Consider the following 21,099-nt stretch of genomic DNA (forward strand, 5'->3'; position numbering starts at 1 on the left):
GATATTACCCTGTGTATGGGTGCCGTCTTTCGGATGGGATGTTAAACGGATGTCCTAACTCTCTGTGGTCACTAAAGATCCCATGGCACTTGTAGGGGTGTTAACCCCGGTGTCCTGGCTAAATTCCCAATCTGGCCCTTATACCATCATGGCCACCTAATCATCCCCAGCTTTCAAATCTCTTATTCCCCAACATGGGTACAATTGGGGGTTTTGCCTTGTGAAAGCCTAACACTGTAAGACCATATTTTATAACTTAGCCAGTCATCTTGGCAGTAGAACAAGCTTTCAAGTCATTCCCACCTGACCCTGATTGCAATTTATAATAGACCGTTTTGGATTTCGTAATTGTGTGATGGCAGGGTTGTGTTCCAAATGAAACAACTACAAGTGTAGTTGCTCTAGTTCCTCAATGGCACAGCTAGGAGAGTTCAAAAAAAGTATATTTTATAGTTGAAGACTTTTCTTTGACTCACACTTTGGAGAGGTGTGTGGCCACTTGGGGACACCAGTTAGTCCTCTCACTCAAACCCTTGTAAAGGTTTTGGTCTTCTGTTGCACCTACTCCACATCTTCCAGGAATAGTCTTATCATAGTACTGAATATATCCAGAGTATTTTCAGATTTCTTTCTCAACAAATGCTTCAAAAAGTACATTAAATGTGAAATGTACATAAAATCAACAGTGTAATGTTTGGATTCAGTCTTGTCAGTGAACTGTTTTTTGTACTCACCTTTTGGTCTAATAATTTCCCCATTATCTCCAAACTGTTCCCTTTCAAATGCTACCATGGTTATGCATATGCTTTTCATATTTCTTCTGTAAGAACAATTTCAATTTAGCCCTATCCATATGGGCCAATTCCCACGAGTGTAAAGGGTTAAAGAAGTTCTTCAGGGCTATACGCTGACCTTGAAAAATAGAGGTGGACACAAAGATATTAAGGAGCACAATAAAAATAGATTTGCAATATTAATTTCTTAATTTTTCTAGGCACCACTGGTGCTCCTAAACTAAAATTCCAGGTTGCACAGTAAAATATTTAGGAACATATGCGAGTAAAATGGTCACACTGTAGAGCTCTGTTCTGCATGGAAGTGTGGGCCAAAATTCTTCCACAGTGATGTGAGAGACTGAGTAACAACTTCAGGAAGCGTTTGGTTGCAGTCATTGCACCTACAGATGTCGGATCTTAACTTCATCACTCTTTTGTCGCAGAGAATTTTCTTGCTGCATCAGGAAATTCAAATGAGTCCCTGAAAAAGAGCAGTTATTTTTCTCTCCATGCGGGGGGCTGTCGAGTAATTGGGATTGGGGCTTGCTATCCAAATAATTTTGTCTCTCGCCCACTCAAATGGTAGGCAATACTGTATGTCCTATTTCTGCAACATTCAAATGTACAAAGATTATAGATTTTTATTTTAGCGTGTATTGATGGTTTAACGAGACATCAGCTGGTGATAATATAGTGCCATCAATAGTTGTAATAGGTCCCTTGTTATTTGATTATATTCCAATTGGCTAAATTCTGTAGTCTACCCAATGAAGGTGTGAAAACCGATAATAGGCATCTGTGTACCCATGGCTGAGTTGATGAGCTGATTTGGTCCCTCAGTTGATTGACAGATTTAGGCCTACTGGAAAAAAAACTCCCCCCCCAGTGTGGATGCTCGTCCACATTTGATAGTTAGGCTACAGTATGTATAATTTGTCAATATAGTTTTGGTCTTTGGTGTGATTGAAAGCCGGCTGCGGGGCCAGATGGATTCCCAGGATGTGTGCTCCGGGCATGTGCTGACAAATTGGCAGGTGTCTTCACTGACATTTTCAACATGTCCCTGATTGAGTCTGTAATACCAACATGCTTCAAGCAGACCACCATAGTCCCTGTGCCCAAGAACACAAAGGCAACCTGTCTAAATGACTACAGACCCGTAGCACTCACGTATGACTCACATCAACACCATTATCCCAGAAACCCTAGTCCCACTCCAATTTGCATACTGCCCAAACAGATCCACAGATGATGCAATCTCTATTGCACTCCACACCTGGACAAAAGGAACACCTATGTGAGAATGCTGTTCATTGACTACAGCTCAGCGTTCAACACCATAGTACCCTCAAAGCTCATCACCAAGCTAAGGATCCTGGGACTAAACACGTCCCTCTGCAACTGGATCCTGGACTTCCTGACAGGCCGCCCCCAGGTAGTGAGGGTAGGTAGCAACACATCTGCCATGCTGATCCTCAACACTGGATCTCCCCAGGGGTGCGTGCTCAGTCCCCTCCTGTACTCCCTTTTCACCCACAACTGCATGGCCAGGCACGACTCCAACACCATCATTAAGTTTGCTGACGACACAACAGTGTAGGCCTGATCACCGACAACGACGAGACAGCCTATAGGGAGGAGGTCAGAGACCTGTCCGGGTGGTGCCAGAATAACAACCTATCCCTCAACGTAACCAAGGCTAAGGAGATGATTGTGGACTACAGGAAAAGGAGCACTGAGCACGTCCCCATTCTCATCGACGGGGCTGTAATGGAGCAGGTTGAGAGCTTCAAATTCCTTGGTGACCACATCAACAACAAACTAGAATGGTCCAAACACACCAAGACAGTCGTGAATAGGGCACGACCCAGTACATCGGCCCAGTACATCACTGGGGCAAAGCTGCCTGCCATCCAGGACCTCTACACCAGCCGGTGTCAGAGGAAGGCCCTAAAAATTGTCAAAGACCCCAGCCACCCCAGTCATAGACTGTTCTCTCTACTACCGCATGGCAAGCGGTACCGGAGTGCCAAGTCTAGGACAAAAAGGCTACTCAACAGTTTTTACCCCCAAGCCATAAGAATCCTGAACATAGTCACTTAACTATACATTCATGTACATACTACCTAAATTGGCCAGACCAACCAGTGCACATTGGCTAACCGCGCTATCTGCATTGTGTCCCACCACCTGCCAACCCCTCTTTTTACGCTTCTGCTACTCTGTTCATCATATATGCATAGTCACTTTAACGATACCTCTACCTCAATAAGCCTGACTAACAGGTGTCTGTATATAGCCTTGTTACTCTTTTTTTCAAATGTCTTTTTACAGTTTTATTTCTTTACTTACCTATTGTTCACCTAACACCTTTTTTGCACTACTGGTTAGAGCCTGTAAGTAAGCATTTCACTGTAAGGTCTACACCTGTTGTATTCGGCGCGTGTGGCAAATAAACTTTGATTTGATTTGAATGACGGGGATGAGGACCTTGTTGGGCATCTGAAGTAAATCCTTCCCGTCCGACTCGTTGAAGAAAAAGTATTACTCCGGTACGGTGTGAGTATTCGCTGTCCTGATATCTAGAAGCTCTGTTTCGTCATAAGACATGGTCGCAGAAACATTATGTACAAAATAAGTTAAAAATAACAAAAAAAAACATACAAAATAGCACAATTGGTTACGGGATCGTAAAACGGCAGCCATCTCCTTCTGCGCCATTCTCAAGAGAGAAACACGAAATTTAACTTCACTAAACTTTCTACAGTTTTCCACTTTAGCTAACACTATCGACTTTTTCACTCTACTGTGGAAATTCTGATCAAATAAACGCAATATTAGCCACTTTCAATGTAATATACTGAAACAAAACAAACAAGATTGCAAGATTTAGTATGCTAAACTAACTGTGCAAGAGATTTTCTTCTAGGCAGAGCGCATTGGAGTAGGATTCTATTGCATTGACAGGCACGACTAGACTCAGGCACATACTCTACACAGACCTGTGCGCCATAACCAATCAGAGCTGCAGTAGTCCTATATGCAAATAGCCATTGGCATTTATGGAAGTGTTTGCCTCCAACAAGGGCACAAAATGAGTGTTTAAAAGGGCAAGTGTTGTATTTTGAGACATCTTGAATAAGCTAAGTAGCCAATAGGCAGAGTGTAGCATAATTTGTCTGATTCTCTGTAATAATGGTATGGAAATAATAATGAGTTTTATTTTGTTAACATTTTAACATGTTAAAATGTTATGGAGTGTGTTTTTTCTCCATTGTTTTTGATGGTAGGCCACCCTGGTAGGCCTATATTATGATCAAATAGCCACAGTTGTCTACTTGGCCACTGTGAAAACTTTAATTTAAAGAGGGTACAGCCTCAATGTTCACAGTAAATGCGTGCTGGAAGTTTTCACAAAGTTCAAGTTTGCACTCTGCAGACCTGAAATTTACTCAGTGCCGACATTTATTTTAGGGAACATTGGTTATGACACCTACATAAGTGTCAAAATCCACAAAACCTACCACACAAGGCAAAACATTCCATTACTGTAATTGCGCACACATTGATGTCAGACATGCACCTACCCCAATGCTCTGTATGTGATGACTGGGAAGAATGCAGGAGCAGAGTTCAGGAGCAGGACAAGACACCCTCTTTTTGATTGATGGCTGATTTAAGGGCCTATACCTGATAGGCCTATCTAGCTTATGATTATGTTGGTCATCATGCTTCTTGACAGTGTCACAGTTTATTTTCTACATGTTATTTTAAACATGATGAAAAAAACATGAATGTAAAGAATTTATTACAACAAAAACTAGAAAGGATTTAATGAGCAAACTTTAAAATGAAACTTCTTGGCAGGGAAATAACTAATTTGAATAAATGTGGGTTTTGACACTTATGTGGGTGTCATAACCAGCCATAAAATAACGCAATATATGTCACAACAGGTGTAAATATATGGGTCATGACAGTGTTATAACCATATTATGACAGGTTATTTCAAGTTATGACACGTTATGACATAGTTATGACCTTGTCATCTCATCTTATGACACTTGTCAAGTAATGTGTTACCCTATTTGGTATAATAAGACAATCTAAAAAAAATATTCTTCCTATTGCTTCCCTTCAACATAAAAAAATGATGAATCATACAGTACCAGTCAAAAGTATGGACACACCTACTCATTCAAGGGTTTTTCTTTAGTTTTACACTTTTCTACATTGTAGAATAATAGTGAGGAAGACATCAAAACGATGAAATAACACATGGAATCATGTAGTAACCAAAAAAGTGTTTAACAAATCAAAATATATTTGGGATTTTAGATTCGTCAAAGTAGCCACCCTTTGTTTTGATGACAGCTTTGCATGCTGTTGGCATTCTTTGTTGGCATTCTCTCAACCAGCTTCACCTGGAATGCTTTTCCAACAGTCTTGAAGGCGTTCCCACATATGTTGGGGACTTGTTGGCTGCTTTTCCTTCACCCTGCAGTCCAACTCATCCCAAACCATCTCAATTGTGTTGAGGTCGGGTGATTGTGGAGGCCAGGCCATCTGATGCAGCACTCCAACACTCTTCTTCTTGGTCAAATAGCCCTGTTGAAAAACAAATGACAGTCCCACTAAGCGCAAACCAGATGAGATGGCGTATCGCTGCAGAATGCTGTTGTAGCCATGCTGGTTAAGTGTGCCTTGAATTCTAAATAAATCACTGACAGTGTCACCAGCAAAGCACCATCACACTTCCTCCACCATGTTTCACGGTGGGAACCCCACATGCAGAGATCATCCGTTCACCTATTCTGCGTCTCACAAAGACACAGCAGTTGGAACCAAAAATTTGGACTCATCAGACTAAAGGACATATATATGTTCAGATATTCAAATTTCCCCCTGCAACAAAGTTTGGCACAACCAGTTATTGAGTGTAAGGGGGCAATTACTGTTTCACGCTGCGGCATTGGGTGTTGTGTAACTTTGTTTAGTAAGTAAATTAAAGCAGTATCAATATGTTGTGTTATTTGTTCACTCAGGTTCCCTTCATCTAATATTAGGGTTTTGGTTGAAGATCTGATAACATTTAGTGTCAGAAGTATATGCAAAAATAGAGAATCAGAAAGGTGGCAAATACTTTATCACGGCACTGTATGTCATATGGGATGGATGGAGAGTGATTAGGTTGGGGGGGCTGTCTCATTTGAGTGTCTCGTCAAGGGTCTCGGAGCTTTATGGCGTCGACTCGATGGCCCTCGCACTCATCCGTCTCGCTCTCATTTTCTTTTGCTTCCGCAGATGTGCTGAACGATGCCATCTTCGACGAGGACCACGATGAGATGGTTATCGTGAAGGACATCGACATGTTCTCCATGTGCGAGCACCACCTGGTGCCCATCTTTGGCAGGGTAATATCACACACACACACACACACACACCCCTATGCCCCTATCAGCACCACACCAGTCCAAAGGTGTACAATTTAATCACCAGTTATGGAGAATCTCTTCCAGAGGTGAGACCAAGTCATTGTTTTACAAGTCACAAGTAAGTCTCAAGTCTTAGCGCTCAAGTCAAGTCTCAAGTCAAGACTGTCAAGTATCAAGTCAAGTCTCAAGTCCTAAACTTTGAGTTTTGAGTCTAAACAAGTCATAATGTGCTCTTCACCAAATGTAATACCATTTCATATTTTTAACAAGAGTAATAGTATATTACATTTACGCAAACCATGAATACTTTTAAAAATATATATTTATTACTTTCCAAATAAACGTTATATTCCCATGGAACTACATGGTTAGCCATGAGAAAGATACACCCCCCCCCCCAAAATAGTGATTGACTATTGAGGATTGTTATGGGGCGCAATCGGGCGATGTAGGCTTGTACACAATCACCCAACCTTAACACACACACACTCTGTGTGGTTACAGTAGGCTAACATATGTCAATGGTTTTAGGAACAGCAGTAACATCAAGCAGGATTTAGGCTACCAAATGCCTAGCCAGTTGTAGCTCAATCTTGGGTACAATGATCACGTTCCCGCACTGACTGACTGTGTGGAGGCTCATTGATTTTAACGTTACGTTAGCCTACATGATACACCAGTAAAGTAATAAAATATATAGCTGTCGACTATATTAGCCACGACTTACCATTCTTTGTGCAGCTTCAAATGTCGAACAAAGTTGGAAATTGTTGCGCCTCCGTCTGTAATTTTCTTCCCACATGTTTTGCAAGTTGCAATCCGTTTTTTGTTGATACAGCGTAGTCTTTATATCCAAAAATAATATATTGGGGTATCATCTTTCCAAGGGCTCCATCTGAATTCACCCGCCGACGATCCTCTGCACTGCCACGCACAACTTTTCCTCAGCTGTCACAATTTGATTGACCTCTGTCCAATTCAAACTGTAATCCGTTAAATGAAGAGTTGATGCACTGCACACTTTTTTTAATAGCATCAGTTTTAATATTTGGGCTTGGGGAGGGTATCAAGTCAGGTCGAGTCATAAGGCTCAAGTCGAAGTCAAGTCACGAGTCATTGGTGTTAAAGACAAAGTCGAGTTGCAAGTCATCATATTTGTGGCTCGAGTCTGACTTGAGTCCAAGTCATGTGACTCGAGTCCACAACTCTGATGATCTCTTCTACTTTGGATTCATCACACATAACCCAGAAGGTACATTACTCAGTGGCAGACATTTGGCACATTACATTATTTTCTGATCACAGTTTTTATGTATCTCTTTGGTAATATTTTCACGTATGTGGTACATTTTCACAACTCTTAGTACAAAACTCCAAACTGGTCACACGTATAATGTAAGGAGAACATTGGTTTAATCACCAAAACACAACATAATGATATCTTTTCAATGTAGTCGTTTTAACTACCAGTTAATCCAATAACAAACAATGTAAGATATGTCTTTCAAATCGCCCTTAGAAGTTCTGAAAGTGGGCCTCCCGAGTGGCATAGCGGTCTAAGACACTGCAGTGCTCGAGGCGTCACTACAGATCCGGGTTCAAACCCGGCCGCGACCGGAAGACCCACGAGGCGACAATACTGTAAATTACAATAGATTAAACACTTAGGCAATACACTTATTAGGCAATACACTTACATTACCAAGAAAATTACCAAGTATAATTTCCATAATATCTATACAATGTGTGATCAATGAAGACATCCTCTAAAATCATTCTTGCAAAAAATGTAATTTTTATTTTTCGGATATAATTGCAACATAGGTATACTGTCTGTAATCAAATGAAAAAAAATTAAAATGAATGAAAATAAAACAATGTTCAGCACGCATTCATTTGCATCAAGCCTGTCTTAATCATTTGGCCATAAATTCTCATCCCCTTCACCTTGACAGGCCTGATCAATTTTATTGAGTATCACAATGAGGTGTGCAGCGTTTTAGGATCCAAGTAATGGCCTATGTCCTACCACACCATCTTCAGAGATAGCTGCGCACATGGAGATTTCCCCCAAGTTGTCCTTGCACTTGGACGGTCGCCCGTACGCCCATGACGCTGAGTTTTGGCCCACTTCGTCAACAAAGATATGCTTGTTATGGTTCACAGCAGTATCAAGCACCATCACCCTCTAAAAATATATTTTGGTTAGTTATTTTTACAGTAGTTCCAACATGAAATTGTGAAGTAGCATGTGCATTAAATAGTTACAGTAATACAGTATGTAGTGTGGTACCTGAAAATACTCGGCCTGCAGTTGTTTCACCCGGTCGTTGTTTCTCTCAAAGGGCATCAGGTAAATGTGTTTCATAGATACCTGGTTCCTCTTCAAAAGGCGTGTGACTGTTGGTAGGTTGATGGATGCCACATTGGCAAAGGTGTCATCTTTCTCTTCAATGACCTGCTTTATTTCAGACAGCCGTATGTCATTCCTGGCCCTTACCATTTCCACCACTGCCCACTCCTGCTGATCGGTCAGCACACAGTCACGGCCACCACCATGGGGTCTTCTGTCAATTCTGAGGGTAGAACAGATATACTGTCAATATATCATACTGTAAGAATACTGTGAAATGTTTTGTGAATTTACATGCATTACAATATGTCATTTAGTGTATATGTAATGGTAACGCATAGTGCATATCCTGTAGATGTATCTGTTTTTTTGTTCTCATGATCGAATTGACAATTGATCTTTTCAGATTGGGGAAAACTAATCTGGCAGCCTCTGCTATGGTAAGGTCTCTGTTTATTAGACCCAACAGTTCCAAGCCGTCTGCCTCCCTCTCTCTGATGTCCACCTCTTTGACAGTGCCCATGCCTACTTCTTTGACCTTTTTGATGGGGCCCATGCCCAACTCTTTGATGGGGCCCATGCCCAACTCTTTGATGGGGCCCATGCCCAACTCTTTGATGGGGCCCATGCCCACCTCTTTGATGGGGCCCATGCCCACCTCTTTGACCTTTTTGATGGGGCCCATGCACACCTCTTTGATGGGGCCCATGCCCACCTCTTTGACCTTTTTGATGGGGCCCATGCACACCTCTTTGATGGGGCCCATGCCCACCTCTTTGTGACCTCTTTGATGGTGTCCATTCTCAAAATCCATATATAGTTGACAAACCAGTTTAAAATCTATTGTGAAAGGCAATTACTTTATATGAAAGGTGTTTATAGATGTAGGTTTGGTGAAAACGTTACTGTGTGATTTTGTGTGTTGTACTTGTGAAAGTAGTACCAAAGCGATAAAAAAACTAAAAGAAGACGTCTTATAACAAGATTACAACCTCACGTTCTCTGCTACAACCAGATAAAAATATATTTTGAATTCCTTTTACAACCAGTAAACAACCTGACCATGATGTCATAAAAGTCCTTTGAACCTGTTTTTCCTGCTGGGTAATACTGTATGTTAAATCACTGAAAGAAGGCTCAAGGTCAAAGTCACCCTGTGTTGTACTCCACTAGCTTCGAATAGTCCCTGCAATATGCAACTGTTCAGGGAAGCCAGGAACCAATACACACAGTCAGTTAGGAAAGCAAAGGCTAGCTTTTTCAAACAGAAATTTGCATCCTGCAGCACCAATTCCAAAAAGTTTTGGGACACTGTAAAGTCTATGGAGAATAAAAGTACCTCCTCACAGCTGCCCACTGCACTGAGACTAGGAAACACTCTCACCACTGATAAATCCATGATAATCGAGAATTTTAAAAAGCATTTCTCTACGGCTGGCCATGCTTTCCACCTGGCTACCCCAAACCCAACCAACAGCTCTGCACCCCCCACAGCAACAAAATGTCCCGCAGCACTGACCAAGGATGTGTTCCAAATGGCACCCTATTGCACTACTTTTGACCAGGGCCCATAGGACTCTTAAGAAAATGTAGTGGACTATATTGGGAAAAGGGTGACATTTGGAACGCCACGCAAATCAGATGAAATCCCATTAGCAGGGATTCAAGTGAGACACGCTTGCCTCTGGAAATTCTCCTGTTTGACATTTAGTACCGTAGACCTAGCATTCTGCCCTCTATTCTCCCCTCATCTTACCCTGCAGGTGTTTGCCATTTAAGACAAAGAGGGAGGCAATTTATACTTTCACATCCCTTTCACGCCTGCAAAAGGGCCATGATGATAGAGGGAGCAAGCGTTACACATACACACAAAGAGACACACACACAGACTGTGACTTTTTCTCTTTGTGCTGTGTGTGTGTGTTTGTTTGTCAGCAGCTGGCTGTCAGAAGGCCACTTTGTTTCCGTTCATCTCCTTCCCCCGCTGATAGCTCCCTGTCGTCGTCACAAGCGCTAGTCGCCTCTTATCCACGCACTCATCTATTTCCCTGCACGTCTATCCATGCTGCCCGCTGAGTGCTATAATGACTCACCGATTTCTCCCCGCCAACTGAAATATGGAGCCGTTTGGTGCTCTCTTTTTTTCATTTTCGTCACGCCTCCAGTCAGTCAGTTGTCTTTTAATAACGCTTTTAGTGTTTGTCATCACCTCGCGACAACTTGATATTGTTTTTCATTGTGTTTGGCTTTAATGTATACCTTCACAGCGCATACCTTTGAAAAACCACGAAACCCATCTCTGAACCCTACTTTTAATCAAACTTGAATCCCGTCTTTTCGAAGTGAAGTGAAAGTGTTGTTTATTTACCCAGTTCAGAAATTCGCTTTTTAAACGTGCAGCAGTGAGCCGAAAGGAAGAAGCTGAAGAGCTTGGACGAAGATAGTTAAATGACGCCGTCTTTATCACAACCAACCAGAAAGAGAGAGGGGGAGGGGGACAGGAGAGGAGGATAAATCCTTGCATGCATGCCCTTTCTCTCAGCCTGTTTCATCAAATTGCTGCTGACATTTGAATGGAGGATGGAGGGTGAGGGGTGCCACTTAGCCTCCCAGTCATACGCAGAAGCAGGCTCAACCAGCTGCATGGGGAGGAGAGTCTAGATCTCGATCCGCTTCTAATCTTTTATCTGCTGCTTATTTATCCACGGGCAGACGTGACTCCCTTACCTCCCCTGTACTCCTCCGATGGCCTTTAGATAATGTTGCCTTTTGTCTTGGCGTCTTATGATTCATGTCTTTACCACGCCTGTCATGGTGAAACACAAATGTTTAGCTTGCCTACTTCATACTCTATGATGCAGTGGCGGTCAGTGCCGTTTATGATGAGGGAGGATTATTTTATTTTTTCATGAGCAAGGCCTTATTTCTATTACAGCATGTTGGATGACTGCCATTCATATTACATTCACCCAGTTCAACGTAACATCGATAGGTTTAGGCTACTACATGATACTCTAATTTCCCCTATAACCATCATGAGGTTGAACCTAGCCTATGAATGAAAGTTTACAACGTAGGTGCACACAGGTTGAGAGAAGAATTTGAGATGACAGACAGTGACACATGGACAGACCGTGACACAAGTCAGTACCGCCTTGCACACTTGCCTGCACCTAGCTTATCTAGGGCGTAATCATTAGTCCTACAGTATATTGGACAAATTCAAGTATTTCTATCCATCTTTTGTTTGCTTCCTTTTTAAGATTTTTTTTGTTGTTGACAGAATCAGCGGTTGTTTTCATTCTAGCCTCTATTCACTCTCCTCTCACCTTTTCCCTTGATTTTTGGACTTGAATGAACAACACATCAGCTGTATGTGACCAGGTGAAAAAACCTTTACAAGCCCAAACCATGTCATAACCGCTACACACAGCCTACATCGTTGTCCCCATATTAGTAACGTTCTAGTCAACATAGCTAATAGAACTAATGTGTTAGTAAACCTGCTACAATCATGCAGTAACGTTAGTGTATAGTCAGTAAGCAGATAGACCGATGGGCCCCGGTGGCAATAAATTAGTTAAACCAAAAGCTTACCTTGACTTGGAAGAGTTCCAGTGTTATGTTGGATAGTCATAGCCAGCTAGCTAACATAGCATCCCTCTGTTTGAATGTTTGGGTGTTTGAGTAACTAAACTAGCCAGCTGCATTGGCTAGCTAAGTAAGTGAAACTGAAAGTTTGTCATTTTTTAAATCTTTCTCTCTCTCTCTCTCTCTCTCTTGCTTCTCCTTCATTTTTGAAGCAATTAATTAGTTGAAAACTGTTCAACTATTGTCTTGCTCTCTCTTTGAGTGAACTACTCACCACATGTTATGCACTGCAGCGCTAGCTAGCTGTAGCTTATGCTTTCAGTACTAGATTAATTCTCTGATCCTTTCATTGGGTGGACGACATGTCAGTTCATGCTGCAAGAGCTATAATAGGTTGGAGGACTATATTGGAAAAAGGGTGACATTTCCTCTGGAAGTTGTCATAATTACTGTGTAAGTCTATGAAAGAGGGTGAGAACCAAGAGACTCCTAGGTTTTGTATTGAAGTCAATGTACCAAGAGGAGAACGGAAGCCAGCTGTCCTCCGGCTACACCATGGTGCTACCCTACAGAGTGCTGTTGAGGCTACTGTAGACCTTTATTGCAAAACAGTGTTTTAATCAATTATTTGGTGACATGTGAATATATTTAGTATAGTTTTATCTAAATAGGATAGCTTTTTCAATGTTTTTTACCATTTTCATTTATATGTAATTCACTGAGTAGGATGGTCCTCCCCTTCCTCCTCTGAGGAGCCTCCACTGGTATGATGGGTCCCCAATATAATAAAAATGTTTGTGTAATGAGTAACCTTGCCTGAGACCTGAAGGCTTGTGTTGCCTAGTCTTTAGCTTAGTGAGCTAACACAGTCAACCACTGAGATTCATTGAGTGTACAAAACATTAAGAACACCTGATCTTTTTATGACAAAGACTGACCAGGTGAATTGAGGTGAAAGCTATAATCCCCTATTGATTTCCCTTGTTAAATCCACTTCAATCAGTGTACATGAAGGGAGGAGACAGGTTTAAGAAGCCTTGAGACAATTAAGACATTAATTGTGTATGTGTGCCATTCAGAGGGTGAATGGGCAAGACAAAAGATTGATGTGCCTTTAAACGGGGTATGGTAGTAGGTGCCATGCGCACCGGTTTGTGTCAAGAACTGCAACGCTGCTGTGTTTTTCACGCTCAACAGTTTCCTGTGTGTATCAAGAATGGTCCACCACCCGAAGGACATCCAGCCAACAAGACACAACTGTGGGAAGCATTGGAGTCAACATGGGCACTTTGAAGAGTTCACACCCCGACAAATTGAGTCTGTTCTGGGGACAAAATGGGGGGTGCAACTCAATATTAGGAAGGTGTTCTTAATGTTTTGTACACTGAGTGTATACTGCACATTGACATACCAGTTAGGTCTGTCTGGGGAATTGCATAATTTGGGGCAACATGATTTGCTGTCTGTGGTTGTGGATATGATATCTTGGACATCACTAATGACAGACATGGTCTCTCTTTTCTCCCCCAGGTCCACATAGGCTATCTCCCCAATAAAAGGGTGCTGGGCCTCAGCAAGCTGGCCAGGTAAGAGAGTATGGACAGTTTAACAATTTGTTTGCTATTGTTGCCAAAGATATAACAAAACATTTAATGGGTCAGTACTCTGCACACAAAAAGATGTCGCAAAAAACGTACTTAATTTTTCGTTTTTCTAAATAATGTTGACTGGTTCAGGGATAGCATAACCAAATGTTTCGACTTAATAAGGATCCGCTCCCTTTTTTCAATTTTCGTCTAAATTGACATACCCAAATCTAACTGCCTGTAGCTCTGGACCTGAAGCAAGGATATGCATATTATTGATACAATTTGAAAGGAAACACTTTGAAGTTTGTGGAAATGTGAAATGAATGTAGGAGAATATAAAACATTGGTAAAAGATAATACACATTTTTTTTTTGTACCATCATTTTTGAAATGCAAGAGAGAGGCCATAATGAATTATTCTAGCCCAGGCACAGTTTAAACTTTGGCCACTAGATGGCAGCAGTGTATGTGCAAAGTTTTAGACTGATCAAATGAACTATTGCATATCTATTCAAAATGTTGTATCCATACTGCCCAAATGTGCCTAAATGGTTTATTCATACATTTTCAAGTTCATAATTGTGCACTCTCCTCAAACAGTAGCATGATATTCTTTCACTGTAATAGCTACTGTAAATTGGAAAGTGCAGTTAGATTAACAAGAATTTAAGCTTGCTGCCCATATCAGAAATGTCTGTGTCCTGGGAATTTTTTTGTTTCTTATAACCTCATGCTAATTACATTAGCCTACGTTAGCTCAACCGTCCCGAGGTCGGGACACCGATCCTGTAGAGGCTTTAATATCCTTCTTCAGTGTGTAGGTATCGTTAGCTATTTAAATTCTTGTCAATATACCAGGGAACCGATCAAGGTTCCGAATTCATATGACAAAAAAATAATAACAGGAAGGTTGAATATTGTGATATTGGAGGGATTGGGATTACCTAGACTCGTGCAGTATCATCATGTGTGAATATGTAATCTTTTCTTTGTGAGTCCTTCAGACAGTACAGTACGGTCACTTATTAAATAATAGGAACTAGAACACTTAGCGATGATGAGTCTGAACTAAGAACCTGACTCATGTTGTAACTCGGAGTAAGCTGGTCCTGGGTTTAGTGGGTTAGCGGTACATTAGCTTCTACAATGTAGCATTCAGATAACATAGTTTTAGCATAGTGCTAGTGTTTACGGTAGGGCTGTTTAAGTGGAGAGGCTGCTCATGGTGGAGCTGTAAGCTGATTAGGAGTGTGTAAGTGACAAGCGAGGACTCTGATCCCACCTGACCCCAATACCTGAGCCCCTTTCACTAACACCTATTCTTACTTCCCTTCCCTGGCCTGGTGTCTCACTCACGGACATCTCACCAGGCACGCACGCAGACAGTTACGCATGCAAACTTTAAGCACATGGCCTTATACACTCTGGTAGCACACAAGCTGATACTCTAGTGCTTACACAAACACACAGACCACACACACCACATAACACAATATATATCCAAAACCACAAAGATACCTCCAAGTGATGTGATTTACAATACCTGTAAAGTGGAGTAATATTTGTATATAATGTTTTTTTATTTTTATTTTTATTTCACCTTTATTTAACCGGGTAGGCTAGTTGAGAACAAGTTCTCATTTGCAACTGCGACCTGGCCAAGATAAAGCATAGCAGTGTGAGCAGACAACAAAGAGTTACACAATGGAGTAAACAATTAACAAGTCAATAACACAGTAGAAAACAAAGGGGGAGTCTATATACAATGTGTGCAAAAGGCATGAGGAGGTAGGCAAATAATTACAATTTTGCAGATTAACACTGGAGTGATGAATGATCAGATGGTCATGTACAGGTAGAGATATTGGTGTGCAAAAGAGCAGAAAAGTAAATAAATAAAAACAGTATGGGGATGAGGTAGGTGAAAAAGGGTGGGCTATTTACCAATAGACTATGTACAGCTGCAGCGATCGGTTAGCTGCTCAGATAGCTGATGTTTGAAGTTGGTGAGGGAGATAAAAGTCTCCAACTTCAGCGATTTTTGCAATTCGTTCCAGTCACAGGCAGCAGAGTACTGGAACGAAAGGCGGCCAAATGAGGTGTTGGCTTTAGGGATGATCAGTGAGATACACCTGCTGGAGCGCGTGCTACGGATGGGTGTTGCCATCGTGACCAGTGAGCTGAGATAAGGCGGAGCTTTACCTAGCATGGAATTGTAGATGACCTGGAGCCAGTGGGTCTGGCGACGAATATGTAGCGAGGGCCAGCCGACTAGAGCATACAAGTCGCAGTGGTGGGTGGTATAAGGTGCTTTAGTGACAAAACGGATGGCACTGTGATAGACTGCATCCAGTTTGCTGAGTAGAGTGTTGGAAGCCATTTTGTAGATGACATCGCCGAAGTCGAGGATCGGTAGGATAGTCAGTTTTACTAGGGTAAGCTTGGCGGCGTGAGTGAAGGAGGCTTTGTTGCGGAATAGAAAGCCGACTCTTGATTTGATTTTTGATTGGAGATGTTTGATATGAGTCTGGAAGGAGAGTTTGCAGTCTAGCCAGACACCTAGGTACTTATAGACGTCCACATATTCTAGGTCGGAACCATCCAGGGTGGTGATGCTAGTCGGGCATGCGGGTGCAGGCAGCGACCGGTTGAAAAGCATGCATTTGGTTTTACTAGCTTTTAAGAGCAGTTGGAGGCCACGGAAGGAGTGTTGTATGGCATTGAAGCTTGTTTGGAGGTTAGATAGCACAGTGTCCAAAGACGGGCCGAAAGTATATAGAATGGTGTCGTCTGCGTAGAGGTGGATCAGGGAATCGCCCGCAGCAAGAGCAACATCATTGATATACACAGAGAAAAGAGTCGGCCCGAGAATTGAACCCTGTGGCACCCCCATAGAGACTGCCAGAGGACCGGACAGCATGCCCTCCGATTTGACACACTGAACTCTGTCTGCAAAGTAATTGGTGAACCAGGCAAGGCAGTCATCCGAAAAACCGAGGCTACTGAGTCTGCCGATAAGAATATGGTGATTGACAGAGTCGAAAGCCTTGGCAAGGTCGATGAAGACGGCTGCACAGTACTGTCTTTTATCGATGGCGGTTATGATATCGTTTAGTACCTTGAGTGTGGCTGAGGTGCACCCATGACCGGCTCGGAAACCAGATTGCACAGCGGAGAAGGTACGGTGGGATTCGAGATGGTCAGTGACCTGTTTGTTGACTTGGCTTTCGAAGACCTTAGATAGGCAGGGCAGGATGGATATAGGTCTGTAACAGTTTGGGTCCAGGGTGTCTCCCCCTTTGAAGAGGGTTTACAGTTCTTATGCTTCACGGAGTCGTGGCTGAACAACGACAATATCAACATACAGGTGGCTGGTTATACGATGTACCGGCAGGATAGAACAGCGGTGTCTGGTAAGACAAGGGTTGGCAGTCTATGTATTTTTGTAAACAACAGCTGGTGCACAATATCTAAGGAAGTCTCAAGCAATTGCTCACCTGAGGTAGAGTTTCTCATGATAAACTGCAGACCACACTACCTACCGAAAGAGTTAAAAAAAAAAATCTTTCTATCCGTTTACATACCACCACAGGCAGAGGCTGGCACTAAGATAGCATTGAATGAGCTGTATTCCGCCATAAGCGGAAAACGCTCACCCAGAGGCCGGCGCTCCTAGTAGAAACGGAATGCAGGGAAACTTAAATCAGTTTTACTAAACCTGGACCACCTAGAGTCCACACACAGAGATGCATACAAAGCTCTCCCTCTCCCTCCACTTGGCAAATCTGACCATAATTCCATCATCCTGATTCCTGCTTACAAGAAAAAACTAAAGCAGAAAGTACCAGTGATTAGATCAATAAAAAAGTGGTCAGATGAAGCAGATGCTAAGCTACAGGACTGTTTTGCTAGCACAGACTGGAATATGTTCCGAGATTCCTCTAATAGCATTGAGGAGTACACCACATCTGTCATGGGCTTCATCAATAATTGCATCAATGACGTCATCCCCACAGTGACCGTACGAACATACACCAACCAGAAGTCATGGATTACAGGCAGCATCCACACTGAGTTAAAGGCAAGAGCTGGCGCTTTCAAGGAGCGCTATTCTAACCCGGAAGTTTATAAGAAATCCCGCTATGCCCTCCGACCCTGAGATCGAGTCGTTATACACCGGCTCTGACGCTCGTCGGATGTGGCAGGGCCTGCAAACCATTACTGACTACAAAGAGCAGCACAGCCGTGAGCTGCCCAGTGACACGAGCCTACCGACGACCTTAACTACTTCTATGCTCGTTTTGAGGCAAATAACACTGAAACATGCATGAAAGCACCAGCTGTACTGGAAGACTGTGTGATCACACTCCCCGCAGCCGATATGAGTAAGGGCCAGACGGATTACCAGGACATCTACTGCGAGCATGCGCTGACCAACTAGCAAGTGTCTTCACTGACATTTTCAACCTCTCCCTGTCTGAGTCTTTAATAGCAACATGTTTTAAGCAGACCACCATAGAGCCTGTGCCCAAAAACACTAAGGTAAACCAATTTGCATCCCGCCCCAACAGATCCACAGATGATGCAGTCTCTATTGCACTCCACACTGCCCTTTCCCACCTGGACAAAAGGAACACCTATGTGAGAATGCTATTCATTGACTACAGCTCAGCGTTCAATACCATAGTGCCCTCAAAGCTCATCAATAAGCTAAGGACCCTGGGACTAAACACCTCCCTCTGCAACTGGATCCTGGACTTCCTTACGGGCCGCCCTAAGGTGGTAAGGGTAGGTAACAACACATAGGCCACGCTGATCCTCAACACAGGGGCCCCTCAGCCCCTTCCTGTACTCCCTGTTCACTCATGACTGCACAGCCAGGCACGACTCCAACACCATCATTAAATTTGCCAATGACAGAACAGTGGTAGGCCTGATCACCGACAACAACGAGACAGCCTATAGGGAGGTGGTCAGAGACCTGGCCGTGTGGTGCCAGGACAACAACCTCTCCCTCAACGTGATCAAGACAAAGGAGATGATTGTTGACGACAGGAAAAAGGGGGCCGAGCACACCCCCATTCTCATCGAGGCTGCAGTGGAGCAGGTTGAGAGCTTCAAGTTCCTTGGTGACCACATCACCAACAAACTAACATGGTCCAAGCACAAGATGACAGTTGTGAAGTGTGCAAAACCTATTCCCCCTCAGGAGACTGAAAAGATTTGGCATGGGTCCTCAGATCCTCAAAAGGTTCTACAGCTGCACCATCGAGAGGTAACTGATTGGCCTCCGACCACAAGGCCCAATACATCACTGGGGTGAAGCTTCTTGCCATCCAGGACCTCTATACCAGGTGGTGTCAGAGGAAGGCCCTAAAAATGGTCAAAGACCAGCCACTCACATTATTGTGTGATAATATCATAATTGAATACAATTATGAAACTATTCAGATCTTTGTAACACTTTGTAACTAAACTCTGCTTCAAACAGTCTCAAAGAATGTGGTATCTTAGTCTATGGTTCAAGGAAGAAGTTAGCATTCACTCTTAGTGCTCTCTCTGCTACCACACAGCAAGCGGTAACCGGAGCACCAATTCTAGGTCCAAGAGGCTTCTAACAGCTTCGCCATAAGACTCCTGAACATCTACTCAAATGGCTTCCCAGACTATTTGCATTACCCCCCCCCCCCCCATCTTCACACCACTGCCACTCTCTGTTGTCATCTATGCATAGTCACTTTAATTTACTCTACCTACCTAAGTTTTGAGAATGACACAAATATTAATTTTCACAAAGTCTGCTGCCTCAGTTTGTATGATGGCAATTTGCAAATACTCCAGAATGTTATGAAGTGTGATCAGATGAATTGCAATTAATTGCAAAGTCCCTATTTGCCATGCAAATCAACTGAATCCCCCCAAAAACATTTCCACTGCATTTCAGCCCTGCCACAAATGGATCAGCTGACATCATGTCAGTGATTCTCTCGTTAACACAGGTATAAGTGTTGATGAGGACAAGGCTGGAGTTCACTCTGTCATGCTGATTGAGATTGAATAACAGACTGGAAGCTTCAAAAGGAGGGTGGTGCTTGGAATCATTGTTCTTCCTCTATCAACCATGGTTACCTGCAAGGAAACACATGCCGTCATCATTGCTTTGCACAAAAAATGGCTTCACAGTCAAGGATATTGCTGCCAGTAAGATTGCACATAAATCAACAATTTATCGGATCATCAAGAACTTCAAGGAGAGCAGTTCAATTCTTGTGAAGAAGGCTTCAGGGCACCCAAGAAAGTCCAGGAATGCTCAGGAATGGCAGCAGGCAGTTGTAGGCAGGCAGACTTTTGGAAGATGGCCTGGTGTCAAGAAGGGCAGCAAAGAAGCCACTTCTCTCCAGGAAAAACATCAGGGACAGACTGATATTCTGCAGAAGGTACAGGGATTGGACTGCTGAGGACTGGGGTAAAGTCATTTTCTCTGATGAATCCCTTTTCCAGTTGTTTGGGGCATCCGGAAAAAAGCTTGTCCGGAGAAGACAAGGTGAGCGCTACCATCAGTCCTGTGTCATGCCAACATTAAAGCATCCTGAGACCATTCATGTGTGGGGTTGTTTCTCAGCCAAGGGAGTGGACTCACTGACAATTTTGCCTAAGAACACAGCCATGAATAAAGAATGGTTCCAACACATCCTCCGAGAGTAACTTCTCCCAACCATCCAGGAACAGTTTGGTGACAAACAATGCCTTTTCCAGCATGATGGAGCACCTTGCCAAAAGGCAAAAGTGATAACTAACATCTGAGGTGTTTGGATTCAAAATTGGAGTTGTTGACCAGTAGCATTACTGTTGACTTAATTTCCAATCAGATGTCAGACCTACAGGGTATAAAGACAGCAGAACCTCTGCTTCTTAGAGGTGAGACAAGAGGGGGTTGGTGAGATTATGCAGAGAAGACAGACTTCCTAAGACAACACTAGGGAATTATTGCATACAGTGTAAAGAGTCACTTTGGGGGTTGGGCTGTCCTACACCTGCAGTACTTTTTTTGTAGAGTACACTTGAGGTATCGGCCTCTATGAAGTGAACTCAGAGTTTGGCTTTGCATCCCCCCCAAAAAACCAATGAGTTTCTTTGAGATGGATGCAACACCTTTATACCTTCATATCGATGCATCTGCCCATTTAAAAGTCTTCGTAATCCTCTTGTTCTGTGGCATTTTGCTGCGCAGAGTGACAGAGCTACAGCGATAGGAGAGGTCATGTTTGGAAAAGAGCACTGGTTCAAAGTGGAAAGGATATCAGACTATAACGAGTCTAGTATGACCCGCCGCTCTCCTACTCACGTTGACTCAC

The 21,099-nt window shown here is 42.9% G+C and overlaps 1 protein-coding gene and 1 long non-coding RNA gene across 3 annotated transcripts in view; one reads left to right on the top strand and one right to left on the bottom strand.

The window, feature by feature from the left end:
• The window catches only part of LOC109903141 (GTP cyclohydrolase 1), a 44,046-nt gene that overhangs the window by 11,398 nt on the left and 11,549 nt on the right, over window positions 1–21,099 (top strand). The window contains exons 2-3 of the mRNA XM_020499771.2: window positions 6,081–6,190; window positions 13,686–13,741. Coding sequence (XP_020355360.1) covers window positions 6,081–6,190; window positions 13,686–13,741 — 166 coding nt within the window. The remainder of the gene's footprint in view (window positions 1–6,080; window positions 6,191–13,685; window positions 13,742–21,099) is intronic.
• On the bottom strand, window positions 7,989–12,337 carry LOC116353388 (uncharacterized). 2 transcript variants are annotated; one of them, XR_004202804.1, is made up of 3 exons: window positions 12,162–12,337; window positions 8,505–8,787; window positions 7,989–8,399 (listed from the first exon to the last, which is right to left on the bottom strand). It is a non-coding gene; the product is annotated as an uncharacterized LOC116353388 (long non-coding RNA). The 2 variants fall into 2 exon arrangements; XR_004202805.1 differs by lacking the exon at window positions 12,162–12,337 and adding an exon at window positions 10,933–11,471 and having other exon boundaries at window positions 7,996–8,399.

Source organism: Oncorhynchus kisutch, linkage group LG14, assembly GCF_002021735.2.
Source record: "Oncorhynchus kisutch isolate 150728-3 linkage group LG14, Okis_V2, whole genome shotgun sequence".
Classification (NCBI taxonomy): domain Eukaryota; kingdom Metazoa; phylum Chordata; class Actinopteri; order Salmoniformes; family Salmonidae; genus Oncorhynchus; species Oncorhynchus kisutch.